General features: G+C 40.5%; 2 protein-coding genes across 3 annotated transcripts in view; both read right to left on the bottom strand.

Annotated features, from left to right (window-relative positions):
* LOC109835683 (mediator of RNA polymerase II transcription subunit 17) overlaps positions 1-423 on the bottom strand; it is a 6310-nt gene extending 5887 nt beyond the window's left edge. The window contains 3 exon segments of the mRNA XM_020403676.1: positions 1-19; positions 22-133; positions 208-423. The exon segment at positions 1-19 is cut by the window's left edge and continues 89 nt beyond it. Of these exon segments, the coding sequence (XP_020259265.1) occupies positions 1-19; positions 22-133; positions 208-296 (220 nt within the window). The 5' untranslated portion in view covers positions 297-423.
* LOC109835682 (probable polygalacturonase At1g80170) lies at positions 960-14465 on the bottom strand. Of its 2 annotated transcripts, none has more exons than XM_020403674.1 (9): positions 13992-14465; positions 11164-11295; positions 10822-10992; positions 10344-10364; positions 10039-10246; positions 2331-2412; positions 2097-2220; positions 1902-2018; positions 960-1417 (listed from the first exon to the last, which is right to left on the bottom strand). In XM_020403674.1, exons 1-9 carry the CDS (start codon positions 14199-14201, stop codon positions 1130-1132), a joined length of 1353 nt encoding a protein of 450 aa, XP_020259263.1. In that variant the 5' UTR covers positions 14202-14465; the 3' UTR covers positions 960-1129. The 2 variants fall into 2 exon arrangements, with proteins under 2 accessions (XP_020259263.1, XP_020259264.1); XM_020403675.1 differs by having other exon boundaries at positions 2097-2205; positions 13992-14464.

Below are 14506 nucleotides of genomic sequence, written 5' to 3'. Positions count from 1 at the left end.
CCACGGCCACGCCGGCGCCGCCGCCGCAGGAGACTCTTTAGAGCTCTTCGCTTTCTTCGAATCCCTCTCGATGATCGACGAGAAATCGACTCTCCGAATCGCATTCAGCCGAGTCTCCTCATTGCTAATTTCTCTGAAAATTAGCAAAATCATCAGAAAATCCGGAGAGAAATTCAGAGGAAAGAGATGAGAGATGATGATTCGTACGAAGGGAAATGCTCGACGCCGGATTCTTCGATGGCTTCGATGCGCTTGATCGGGAGCTTGTCGAGGTCGATCTTCATGTTTGAATCCATCAATGGAGCTAAAGAGTTCGAATTTGGGAGCGAAAGTAGCAGCAAAATTTGGGGATTAGGGTTTAGGCGTTCGCCGAAGAAAATTAGGGGGGGGACGAAAAGAGCTCGGAGGCGCTCGCGGGGGTCGGGGGGCGTTAGAGAGGAAAACGGGTATGGATTAGGCGGGTAACTAATGGATACATGTTGGATCCGTTAATAATTTTTTAGGGTTCATTTTCGAAAAAGAATCCAATGAGAAAATAGGATATGGTAATTTAAATCAGGGTAGATTTCATAAAACTAGCATGAACCTTTTTAGATGAAGTATTATAACTTATTTCATTATTAGAGAATAAATATCATTAAAAATTTTCTTTTCTTTTCCTTTTTTCTCTGTTTTTTTTTGAAAATTTAGAAATTTATGATAATTTCTCTAATAGCAATAATTTGTGACGTTTTTAAGCAAAACCCCATATAGCTTATCATTGATTTGTGAAATTTGTTTTGTCTGAGAGCCTATGTATTCATATTTCAAACTCTACTTAACAAAACAATTTTCCGTGCAGAATAAATTCCAGAGAATCCAGACTCTTTTCCATGGAAAATCAAATTTGGCACTCATGAATGAGTACATTGTTTCATGAGAGCACGATAACTTAACTCGATTTTGTAAATAATGAGGTATTCATTTGGAACCGACACAAGCCAAATCCGATCAACTTTCAAGAAACATGCATTCTGTACATACGTTTCTGTACTGATTCGCGCATAACTGGAAACAAACAACAGAACCCGAATCATATCTTAAGAATAAGCACCCTGTACGTAGCTATTTATCGAATAAGTACATATAATCATCTGAACATGGAATGAAGCTTCGTTTCGACGACAACATTTTGTTCGATGAGGCTATCAACACTCGAAAGACAAGAAGGGGGAACAACGTCACCAGAACTGGACCCTGATGCCTGCCAGCAATAAGCAGTCGGAACCCCTCCAGAGCCCAAAGATAACTGGATATCTTCAAGGTTTATATTTTCACATGGAAAAATGTCACTGCAAGCAAATTTTATAGCGTCCTCTGTTGCTGACGTTCCTTTGATGCCAATGAATGCGATATCGTAAACCCGTACAGCTGATGTCTGCATTTGACAGTAAATCCAAAGTAAAGAAGTTAAGGAAATGTATTTATTGAGAAAATGCTTTTTCATTACTTTCTATTGCAAATCTTATTTTGATGATAAAAAGTTAAAAGGGTGGCGCTACAGTCACACCCCCAACCACACTCCTCTCTCGCTACAGTGCACTAGGTCCCACATGAGAATTTTAAAATTTTTTAAAATTCTCATGTGGGCCCCAGTGCAGTGTAGCGAGAGAGGAGTGTGGTTGGGGGGTGTGCTTCTAGCATTTTCCAATTGATAATGGGAAGTGAACATTTAAAAGTGAAACGGTAGAAAGAGAAAATAAAAAATTAATTTATATGCACTTTCCATTCACTTTCTCTAAGTTTTGGGTAAATTGAAATTTGTGTAAAAATTCCGTTCGGCATTGTGCACTTCCAATTATTTTTCTGTCACTTACCAATTGTCTGATATGAAAATAAATAGACAGCGGACCATCATTTACCTGGTTTTCACATGGATGTTTCGAATCACAGTAGTACTGATCAATTATTATTGGATTCGAGACGTTACTCATCAAAATATTCTTGAACATAATGTTGCGGGCATAACCCTGACCACCCTGATCCAAGTAGAAGCAATAGGGGATAAATAGTTGCATTTGGCTGATATTAGTGGAGATTAACTATCACAGAATTACCTGCCATGTTTTGATCCTTACACCATTCTCAGTGTTGGAAATAAAGGCTCCATCAACTTGCACCTTTTGCACTTTCGCCGTGGAGTTTGATTTGCCCAGGCTTCCAATACTAATATCAATAGTACTGGGTGAATTAGGCAGTATTCATCATTCTAAGAAATTTGAAGCCTGTGATTGAGGATGAATTACCAAGACATTTTTATTCAAAAAGAGGGGAGTATATTGGGTGATTACCTTATGCCATGACCTGGTCCACAGATAATGTTCCTCACTAGAATGTCAGAAGAATTGCCGACTATAGATATGCAATCATCTCCTGCAATGAGGTAAGAAATCTAAAATTGACGAGGGAAAGAAAATATTGTAACACATAACAACTATTCTACGGCATAAATATTTGTTCAATATGAGTCGGACTCTTCTTCTAGTCTCCCTTATATTTCACCACGTCCAGTAAAAGAACTACAATTAATGACTTCTTCTTTTTTTCCCCCTTCCCAATTCTTAAACCTGCCTAATTTCACACATCTTCATCTTTTCCGGTACTCATTGTTGGGGATTCGAAACAATCAAATCGAATCCGTACCCTTCCGGATCTTGTGTTTGAGAGTTGAGCAAGAAAGAAATTCACCACAAATCAAAGATAAAAACTTGCAGGAAATAAAAACAAAAGAACACACGGATTTAACGAGGTTCGGCAACGTGCCTACGTCCTCGGGAGCCACACCACACAATTCCTTTGATTAATTGAAGAAGGAATACAAGCACTCAAACTAGGGTTTAATCTCTCTGAGATTCTCTCTCAAAAGCTCTCTTTTTCTTGTTTTCTGACTTTTTTTCGACGTTCTAATTAGCCCTAGAAACATATAGGTATATATATGAATCTCAGCCCAAACAGAATTTAAAACAGTTTAGAAAACTGCCAGTTCGACTCGTGGTCGACCGCCGAACCAGTCGCGGTCGACCGGATAAACGACAGAAACCCAAAAACACCTACAGGGTCTCGCGATCGACCGGACCATCTGCCGCGGTCGACCGGAAAAAATCTCGTGCACGTTCGCGGTCAACCGCACCAACCGCCGCGGTCGATCGTAGTTTGTCTTGACTGTTTACTTCGTCTTCTTGATTTCAGCTTCGGCTTCAGCTTTGGGTCTACACTTAGACTAACAATCTCCCACTTTGAGACCAAAGCACCATCAACGAGCTCTTCTGAACTCTCTCCTTCTTCGTAAGTATCTTCTCCTCCCCGAAAAAATCATTTCTTCAATCATCATCATCTCGGCAATCTCGCTTATCATCCTTGTAGGCTGTCTAAAAATCACAATGGATAGTTAATCCCTATTAAACCCCGACAATGGAAGTTACAATTAGACGACTTTCTAATCACTATATCTGCAACTCTGCAACCGCTACAAACACGGCCTCATTTCTGAGATGATTGATCTTGATGGCTGCGACAACAGCATGACTAATATTATATTAGCAACTATTAGAGATGCTGATGAGCAGTGTAATGATTTTAGAAATAAAATGTTAGATTTAGTTGGTGAGTTGCTTGGTAGAGAGCTGTGGGCAAATACTCGTCTAAAAATCACTATGGATGTTTGATTCCCGTCAAGTTCCAACAATGGAAGCTACAATCAAATAGCTTTCGTGCCGACAAATGAAGGTTGCAAATAGAGGACTTTTCACACAGATCGAGAAGAGTTACAATTCAACGACGCTTCCGACAGCTGATGAAAACTCTATTCAGTTACCTTCACAATCAACAGTGAGAGTTACAATCTGACGACTCTCATATCCTATTACAGGCAAAGATCAATAAGCGGTTGCCTTTGCAGTGTTATAATGGACGAGGTTACAAGTCAACAACCTCTCCCAAACGCAGGACTCACTTCTGCATTTCTCAAATTCAAGACGCAGGCGAACTGTGCGTTTTTCAGCAGACGTCCAACTCTGCAACGCAGAGTTAAAACACAAAACGTACGAACTGTGCGTTCTTTAGCAAAACACTTAACACTGCGTCCCAAATCCAGGACGCAGAGTTGAGAACTCAACACATGAGCGGCCTGTGCGTCTTAAATCTCTAACAGAGATTTAACCCTGCGTCCTGGACGCAGAGTTAAGGCCCAGAACGCCAACTGAGGCGTTTTGACTTGTTCAAACACAGCCCGAACGGCCTCAAAACCGTTATCCTACGTTCTGAGGGATTTTCGCCCACTTAGGAGCGGATTTAGGGGTTGGTTACACCCCTAATCTCCCTATAAATAACCAACTTACTCAACTGAGTAGAGGGTTGACGTGTGCTGGCATCAAAACCATATAAGGTTAACAAATCTCAGCAGCTTAACCGCATAGAGAAGACGATTTTCCAAGAGATCAAAGAACTGATCAGCAATCAGTTAATCAAATCTTGAAGAATCTCTTCACCAACGGCGGATTTACTTGGCTATTAACCGAATCTTCGGTTCTAACAACTTTGTTACAGAGTGTCAACTCACTCTGAGTTCTGAAACTCATTTAAGAATTGGTAATTAAGCTTGCAACGCAAGGTAATTACACCAAGTCAGTTATTCGGTTCTCAACAACTCTCTTCAGAGTTTTCAACTCGTTCTGAGTTTATTAAACTTGTTAAGAGTTTTAAACCGAATTCATCAAACAAGTCAATCGTTCCAGTGAATCAAGACGGTCGGATCGTCAACGGAGAGCAAGTTCGACACAATCAATCGAAGGAGGCACTCCATCGCTACCAAGAAGAACCCAGAATTAAACAAAGGGGAGAATCAAATTATTGATTTTGAGAGAATACAAGTCAATTTTTCTTTCATTGTCTTTTTACTGCAAATTTCCAACAAACAATCCTAGTGTGGCTCCGCCTTCATCTTCTACTTGTGAAGGCCAACTGAAATTGAGCACAACTCCAGTTTCTCTATGGTGACTGTCTTCGTCAACATATCTGTCGGATTTTGACTCCCTAAAATCTTCTCAAAATATAACTTCCCGTCCTCGATCAGCGAGCGTATGAAATGGTATCGTACGTCGATGTGCTTCGTTCTGGCATGATATACTGGATTCTTGGCAAGATGTATAGCGCTCTGGTTATCATAATAAAAAACTCCTCTCCCTTACTTCAGATCTAACTCTTCCGAACATCCAACCAACCAGATCATCTCCTTGTTTGCTTCAGTCACCGCGACATACTCAGCCTCGGTTGTAGATAAAGTTACAATCTTTTGCAGACGTAAGACTTAGCTCACTGCTGTCGACGCCAAAGTATAAACATACCCCGGGTGCTCAGCTTCGTATAATGATCACCGACGAAGTCCGCATCCACGTATCCCTGCAGCACCAACTCCTTCCTCCTGAAACATAATGGTTTGTTCGTTGTCCCTCTCAGGTACTGCAATATCCACTTCACGATCTCCCAATGTTGTTTTCCTGAATTGTTTGCAAACCTGCTCATAACTCTCACTGCATGGGCAATGTCCGACCTCATGAAAACCATCGCGTACATGAGACTCCCGAAGAATATGACACCCTGCTCATGTGCCCTCTCTCTGCATCTATCTTAGGCGATTGCTCATCAGATAACTTGAACTGGTTTCCAATGGGTGTGCTAACAACCTTAGCATTCTGCATATTGAACCTCTGAAGTACCTTCTCGATATTCAGCTTGGCTCAACCACAACGTCCCTTTATCTTCATTTCTACTGATTCGCATCCTTAGAATCTGCTTCGCTGCACCCAGATCCTTCATTGCAAACTCATTTGCTAGCTGCTTCTTCAAACTGTTTATCTCCTCTAAACACAGTCTTGCTACTAACATGTCATCAACATATAATATCAATATGATAAAACTGGACCCAAATCTTTTGAAATAACAGCAATGATCCGAATTGCATCTTTCATAACCATTGCTTTGCATGAAGTTGTCGAACTTCTTGTACTACTGTCTCGGAGCCTTTTCAAACCGTACAAGCTTTTTTTGAGCTTATACACCATCTCTTCCATTCCTTCTTTAATGAAGCCAACATGTTGCTTCATGTAGATTTCTTCATCTAAGTCACCATGAAGAAATATAGTTTCCACATCTAACTGCTTAAGAAAGAGGTCTTCTGTAGCTACCAAGCTCAACACCACTCTGATGGTTGTGAGCTTTACAATAGAGGAAAATATCTCTGTATAGTCCACTCCTTCCCGCTGTAGGAACCCTTTACAACTAATCTGACCTTGTACCTCTTGCTTCCATCACTCTCTTGCTTGACTCGATAGACCCGTTTGTTATGCAAGGCTTTCTTTTGTGCAGGTAGCTGGGCTAACTCTCATGTCTTGTAAATGAGTAGAGAATCCATCTCCTCCTGCATCGCATGCTTCCACTGCTGAGATTCACTCACTTACATAGCCTCCTCATAGCACTCCGGTTCACCGCTATCTGTCAACAATAAGTAATCAAGAGATGAAAGATATCTAGGATTCGGTTTTGGTACCCTAGATGACCTTCTAAACTTCACGTCCTGGGTAGTTGCTTCTGCACCTGGAGCCTCCTCTGTTCTTCGGTCAGAATAAACATCATCACCCCTATCTGAAAGTTCCTCTAAATCCATGTCCTCAGATTCACCTGCACCTGAAGTGATGCTCTCACTGCTTTGGCTATCCTTGGTTTTTTTATGTCCTTGTACATCACCTCCTCATTGAATATGACGTCTCGGCTCCTGATGATCTTCTTGTTCTTCTCATCCCAAAGACGATACATGAACTCATCAATACCGTATCCAATGAATGTACACTTTTATGACTTAGTTTCTAGTTTGTCCCTGACATGGTCACTGATATGAACATAAGCCACGCAACCAAATACCCACAAGTGTGAGACATTAACCTTCTTGTCACTCCAAATCTCCTCTAGAATCCCAAAATTTAATGGAACTGATGACCCATGATTAATAAGGTAAGTCGTCGTATGCATCGTATCCGTCCAAAATATTTTAGGCAGACCGGCATGTAATCGCATGCTCCTGACACGCTCCGTCAAGGTTCTGTTCATCCTCTCTGCAATGCTATTCTGCTACGGCGTCCCTGGAGTAGTCCTCTAAGCGATACCATTTGTAGCATAGAACCTCTTGAACTCCTCCAGCTCGTATTCTCCACCATTGTCTGATCTCAAACACTTCACTTTCAGATCTGTCTCGTTTTTCACCATGACCTTCCACTTCTTGAAGACTTCAAACACCTCTGACCTGTTCTTCATAAAGTAAACTCACACCTTCCTCGAGTGGTCATCGATAAATGTGATATAGTATCTCGAACCACCAAAAGAAGACACACTGGCTGGACCTCATATATCTGTATAAATCAACTCTAGATTCTGAGCCTTAGGTGGTCTTCCACCCTTCTAGAAACTAACCCTCTTCTGCTTTCCAAAGATGCAATCTTCACAAACCCCGACTTCTACGGAATCGATCCCGGTTAGCATTCCCTGTAAATGTAGAATTTTCATTCCCTTCTCGTTCATGTGTCCCAACCTATTGTGCCACAGATCCATACTTTTTTTGTCAGTTGCAATTGCGAGGGTGTCACTCGCATGTGAGGTGAGGTAGAGTGTTCATGTTTTGTTACCTCGGGTAACAACCATCGTACCGTTAGAGATCCTCCACGAATCCCCGGTAAATGTCGAAACGTAGCCTTGTGCTCTAAGTTGTCCTACCGAAATAAAATTTCTCTTCAACTTCGGTACGTATCTCATGTTCTTTATGTTCCACTTAGAGCCCTTCATCTGAATCTGCACGTCACCCTTTCCAACAATATTACATGGCTCATTGTCCCCCAAATACACTTTTTCAAAGTCCTCTGCTACATAATTCTGAAGAAGCTTCTTATTAGCAGTGGCGTGGAAAGAGGCTCCTGAGTCGATGACCCAAGAATCTGAATCGTTGTCCATAGCAAGGATCAAAACATCTTGCACGATATGAGCCTCCTACTCACCCGCATCCTTTTTTGGACTTTTGCAGACTGAAGACATATTACCCTTCTAGTCGTAGTTCCAATACTTCCCTTTGATAGGTCTAACCTTCGATTTCGACCTCTTCTTCGACTTAGACCAATTCATGTTCTGGTCAATTCATGTTCTGGTTCCCTTTCTTCTGGCTTCTGCCTCTCTGCTCGAAACTTAGAGCTGAACCTGAACCTTCTGATTCGGACGATTTTCTTCTAACCTCCTCGGATAGAATCATGCTAACAACCTCACTTAGCTTCAATTTCTCTTTCCCCACGAATTGTTGATTGTCGTCACACAACCTGCCCAACTATCCGACAACTACGATAGAATCAATAGGATTTGCATTTCGTCATCAAACGTGATGTCCATGGAGATAAGTTGATCAACAATAGTGTTGAACTGACTGAGGTGCATCGTGAAGGACTGTCCTTATGTCATCTTGAGGTTGAATAGAGTTTTGACGAGATGCACATTGTTTGTTGCAGACGGTTGTTCGTACATATTCGCGAGCGCTTCCATAAGCCCTACAGTCGTCTTCTTCTTAAATATGTTGTGTGCTACTGTCTTGGCGAGCGACAACCGGATTTGCCCTAAAACCTTTCTATCCAATATCTCTCAATCATCGTCTGACTCTTCTTTCTTCTGTCTCTTATCCTTGCCCATCAACGGGCGATACAAGTCCTTCTGATACAGATAGTCCTCCATCTGCGATTTTCAGTATGCGAAGTCTGAACCGTCAAACTTCTCGATCTTAGATTTGATTTTTTCTGTCATGGCTCTCTTTCTCACAAATTTACTGAACGAAGCTCTGATACCAGTTGTTGGGGATTCGAAACAATCAAATCGAATTTATACTCTTCCGGATCTTGTGTTTGAAAGTTGAGCAAGAAAGAAATTCACCACAAATCAAAGATAAAAACTTGCAGGAAATAAGAACAAAAGAACACACGGATTTAACGAGGTTCGGTAACGTGCCTACGTCCTCGGGAGTCACACCACACAATTCTTTTGATTAATTATAGAAGGAATACAAGCACTCAAATTAGGGTTTAATCTCTCTAAGATTCTCTCTCAAAAGCTCTCTTTTTCTTGTCTTCTGACTTTTATCGACGTTCTAATTAGCCCTAGAAACATATAGGTATATATATGAATCCCAGCCCAAACATAATTCAAAATAGTTTAGGAAACTACCAGCTAGACTCACGGTCGATCGCCGAACCAGTCGCGATCGACCGAATAAACGATAGAAACCCAAAAACGCCTACAGGGTCTCGTGGTCGACCGGACCATCTGCCGCAGTCGACCGGAAAAAGTCCAGAGATTTTTCTTATCTCGTGCACGTTCGCGGTCGACCACACCAACCGCCACGGTCGACTGTAGTTTGTCTTGACTGTTTCCTTCGTCTTCCTGATTCCAGCTTCGGCTTCAGCTTTGGGTCTACACTTAGACTAACACTCACTAGCATCTACTAGATTGAATAAGATAATCAAACTTCAGAAGCCTGAGAATAAGTTTTATCTTCTCCTAATCAGAGTCCCTTTGAATGTTATGTGAAGTCAGTCACTCTAAACTGTGCTAAACAATAAATGGCTCTTCTTTCTCTCCTTATTTTGGGACTATCTTCTTTAAATATTTGAATCTCAATAGTCTTTTTATGAAATTCGATTTATTGACCAGCGGTTGCTAAAGTGACCAACTTCGCTGATAATAATCTGTTTCATGCACTTTGTTTTCTCATAACTCAATAATAATAGCATGCTGCACATAACTTCATTCCCATTATCAGAATTGGTGTCTTGAACAAATAAACTCATGAAACAGCACAATGAAGTTAAATTTAAAATGCTCATTAACTGTTTACTAGTTTCTGACTAATTAGATGAAACACGAACATGAGTAAAGATATGAACACAATAAAGATTGGTGACAGTGGTTTGTGGTACAAACCTGTCTTGATCATACTCTCCTCGATCGTAATAGAAGTACATGAACTTATGTGGATCCCATCAGTGTTTGGGCTTGTGCCTGGTGCAATCACTTGCAGATGAGATGCTTTAACTAAAGAACAAGCGGTGAAAGCCATATGCATCTGTTGACTATTGATCAGTGTTAGATCGTGGACCCTAAGACGCTTGATTCTGTGAAAAGTAACTGCCTGCACCATGACATTTTCTATACTTTCAACCGAAAATTGAGGTGAACGTGTGAATGAGGCTTGCCCTCAAGAAAAACTTATGAGTTGAACTACCAACCGTAGGGGCATGTCGGCATGGCTGCAGATAGAAAATAAAATATCTTAAGAATGCAGTCACCTTTTGACAATGAAAACACACATATATGGCTATTACTGGATATGGGTAGCTGTCTCATTTAGCGAAATAAGCTAAAAAGATATAACAATGGTGTGGTGATATTCACTTACTCTGAGGTGATTAGCAATATGGGCATCACCACTAATCTATCGCTTAGCAGATCATTAGTAAAATCAGCTGACATTTCATACTCTTTTTTTTTCATACGCACATATGGCTGTGTATGTGGGATACTGGATATAAGCTACTACATCGTTTAATAAAATGAACTCAAGAGATGAAAGTGGTGAGGTTCACACCTTTCAATGTAACCAGTAGGGTGGACCTCACCAATGGTCTCTTAATCTTAGCTCATTTAGCAAACTGGGCTATCACCTGATACCCATTATTTACATAACTGTAAGGATCAGAAGTTTACATTGGATGTTTTTTTCTTGCAAGAGCTTGCCCACCATTCTTGTCCCCTGCCATTAATAATTCCACCGCCAGTTACCACAAAGTCTTTTACACCATGGAAATACAGCCATTTATGAGGATCTAGCCCATTCCAGGCATCAGGATCAGATGGTGCAATAATCGTTCCAGAGACCTAGTTAGATAAAAAGTCCAATAAAAATTTGTGTTACATTCATTTGAGAAGAAAATGATGGGTGAGGAGGAGGAAGAAGGAATGAAAAGGATATATTTTATAGGAAAAGGGTCATGGAAACTGGAAGTTTATAAGATACTCAGGTCTACCGCTATGACAAAAAAAACATACCAGCAATGTTATCTTTCCTTTACACGGCCCACCTAATTGAATTGGCCTGATCAAACATACATAGTCTGCAGGGATTTCAATGACAGCTAGTGCTCTTGAAGAACAAGCACGCTTCCAAGCTTCTACAAATGCCTGAAAATTTGCAAAATTTGTTTCCTTCTGTTAGATATAGTTATTATAGAATGATTGCCTTTTACACCAAAAGCTACAAATGAAATATGACAAATTCCTTTTTGTTTCCGCACAAAATAGAGATTGTCACGGCTGTAAAACATTTCGACCGGGAACATAAATGTTGAATTAAGTGCAGAGAACGAGAATTTGGGATCAGCATCAGTATCATAGTTCCTTCTTTTCTTTCTTTTTTTTTAATTGAAGTCGCTTTAGAGGAGATTTTTTGTGAGTGCCCTTTGCAATGTCAGAAAAAAAGAAGATAAGGCAAAATAATAAAGCACGCTTGCTGCTCCAAACCAACTTTATCAATGTCACCTTCAAAGTGATGGATTAAAACTTCGGAACAATTTTCTCTGATGCATGAAGGTCTGAAGGACTATAATAATCTGTAGTCTCCTAAAACCCATGATTCCTAAATCTCTTAGATGAACACAGAGCATAATGTAGTTCAGCCTATCAAGTATCCGAAGAGAAATCCACTATGAACCTCATCAAATTCGCTTGACCATGTACCGAAATTTTCCATATACAAGGAGTTGTGATGTCCATAACAGTGTTATCGAGGCGCAAAGCGCAATGCGGGGCGCAAAGGTTCCTTACGCGCACCATGCGCAAAGCGCACAACGAGGCGCGTGCCTCACTAATTGAGGCGCATAACTCAAACTAATATTTGCCAACATCATAAGACAGAAACATATAAGCAACATATTAGTTACCTACATCCAAAATTATGAGAATATCAACTTAAATCATCAAATTATGCTAACTGAATTTTTAAAGTAATAAAAAAGATACAAGAAACATGTATTTAAATCATCAAATTAAGTGATTAACAATTATGAGCATATGTTTATAAATTGTCACATAAAAGACTAAGAAATATAATTAACAAACATGACTGTTCATAATTTTCTAGTTAGTATTCTTAATTGATATTTGCTACTTAGCATGAAAAGATGAAGAATGAATGTAACAATTACATATTTACATGTTTATAATTTGCTAGTTAGCATGCTAATTAGAGAATGAAGTTACAATTAGCAAACAAGTATACTAAATTACTAATTATTGTTTCCTTTTTATAGGTTAAACATGAAAAGATGAAAATAGATTAGCAACTAGTAAGAAAGAGTATATTACATGATATAAATATGTAATTATGCAAATTATTTAAAAAAAATAGAAGAAAGAGTATGTTACATAACGCAGGTGTGAGGCGCACGTGAGGCGTGCGCGAGGCGCACGCGAGGCGCGAGCGAGGCGCAAGTGAGGCGCATGCGAGGCGCGCGCCTCGCTGCGTGCAGCGCCCCGCCTCGCGTGCGGGGCGCATTTCCCCCAGGCCGAAGCGCCCGGCGCCCGGGGCGCGCCCGAGGCGCGCATCTCAATAAGCCTGGTCCATAAATTTCCTTTTCATTGCATAGGGCACATGTCAATTGCCCGATGTTGTATCTAGTCTCATATCTGCTATTTAGGAAAGGATAGTGTGTTCAAAACTTTTTCTTTTAACAACTCACATCTAAGCTTTTGACTTCACATAATCTCAGATTCCACTAATCTCACCAATTTCCACTCTCTACCTCGCATAGTTTAGTTACATTATCGTGCATTGCTAGCCCCTCTCTTGCCATTATTCTGCAACCTCGATTCCGTCTATGATCTCTTATAGGCTTCCGTCCTAGAGCCATATTTTCTCAAGGATTCTGTCTACGATCTCATATAGGCTTCCGTCCTAGAGCCATATCTTCTCAAAATGAAAGACCCAGTACTTTGTGCTTATCAAGATAGAACACATAGTGAAACAAAGTCTAAAGTTAGTCGTTTTGGAAACAGATCAATTCAAGTGGATTTTTTCCAAGTTTATCGGGCAACAGAACCCTGTTACGCAAGCAAACTTCTTCAAGAAAAGAAGGATGCATTTTTTTTTAGTTTTTAATAATGAACCTGAAAAGCTATATGCATAAGCATAATTGAGGATGAAATGTAGGCTACTATTCTTGTAAATTTGTTACCTAGACATATGCAACACGAAAAGCTAAATATAGGAATATTTCAGATACTCTATGATTTCTCAGAAAAAATTACCCAGAACTCAGCCTTCTTCTTACACTTACTGACATGGGGTATCTTTTTTAAGCTAATTATCAGAAAACCCCCTTTAATTTTTTACTTTTAACTTTCAGATTTCTTCAGAAAACCCTTCCGAAAGTGTGAGCCACAATTTTCACAGGCAAAAATATCCCCTTGAGTAAATTTACCCACAGATGTGAAAATCACGATTAGCACTGTTGGAGGGGGCTTTCTCACAAAATCTTAAAGGTAAAGGGTGTTTTCTGATAACACCTAAACTTAAGGGGGGTTATCTTTTAGGGGGTTTTCTGATATTTAGCATTTTTCACGGGTATGCACTTCCTTATTTGTTATATTGCTGGTTCTACTACCTACTGCTTGTAATCACTCGCACAAATTCTCATACAGAGCATTGGCATTATCATTTTTAACAGAATCAAGTAAAAATTCCTCATCTACATCAGAAACATACATGGGTTGTGCGCACATTTTCACCACCTCAACAGAAAAAAGAAAACTAAGCATCCAAAATGGAATTTTGATGGGTTTTTTTTTTCCTTTTTGTTTTCTCCCCCCTTTCCAAATACCTGGGTGTCGTCGCCGCATCCATCTCCCCTAGCTCCAAAATGCGAAACCGAGAGAGTGAGGTTAGTCCACTGCCTTCCCCTCGATCTAGCCCTCGACGAAGGGAGCTTCAGCCCGCTCGCAAACCCATCAACCACGGTCGAACTCAACAGCAAGACTCCGACAAAAACAACAAAAAGGAGGGAAATTTGGGAAGCAGAAGAAGATGCCATTGCGGGGGAGGGAAGGGAGCATGAGGAGAAAGGAGACGCAAAGAATGTCGGTGGATCTTGATTAACTTATAGGAGAGAATGTGCGTGTGTACGTGCGGTGCTTGATGAAATGCTGCAGATGGCGACATGTAACAAATTTGTGACGTAACGTGAGAAGGAGATGGGTTTGAGCTGGAGATTCTCTCCCTCTCTCTCTCTCTCGATCTCTCGACAAATTAAAGGAACCCAATCGACGCAATTGTGTGCCCTTTATTGCCTTTGGTTAAAGAATGTTTTCCAGATACTGTTTGTTTTTATGGACTGGG

The sequence above is a fragment of the Asparagus officinalis genome, chromosome 3 (assembly GCF_001876935.1).
Source record: "Asparagus officinalis chromosome 3, Aspof.V1, whole genome shotgun sequence".
NCBI classification, from domain to species: Eukaryota; Viridiplantae; Streptophyta; class Magnoliopsida; order Asparagales; family Asparagaceae; genus Asparagus; species Asparagus officinalis.
Note: the sequence above shows the minus strand (reverse complement) of the source record. Positions and strands in the feature narration are given on the sequence as shown.

What these genes read in the sequence shown, in the direction of transcription:
- LOC109835682 (XM_020403674.1), bottom strand. Translation starts at nt 14,201, where the DNA reads ATGGCATCTTCTTCTGCTTCCCAAATTTCCCTCCTTTTTGTTGTTTTT. An exon ending in GATGCGGCGACGACACCCAG is followed by an intron (nt 11,296 to 13,991) that starts GTATTTGGAAAG and finishes GCAAATTTTCAG; the next exon opens with GCATTTGTAGAAGCTTGGAA. An exon ending in AACATCCATGTGAAAACCAG is followed by an intron (nt 1,418 to 1,901) that starts GTAAATGATGGT and finishes TGTCAAATGCAG; the next exon opens with ACATCAGCTGTACGGGTTTA.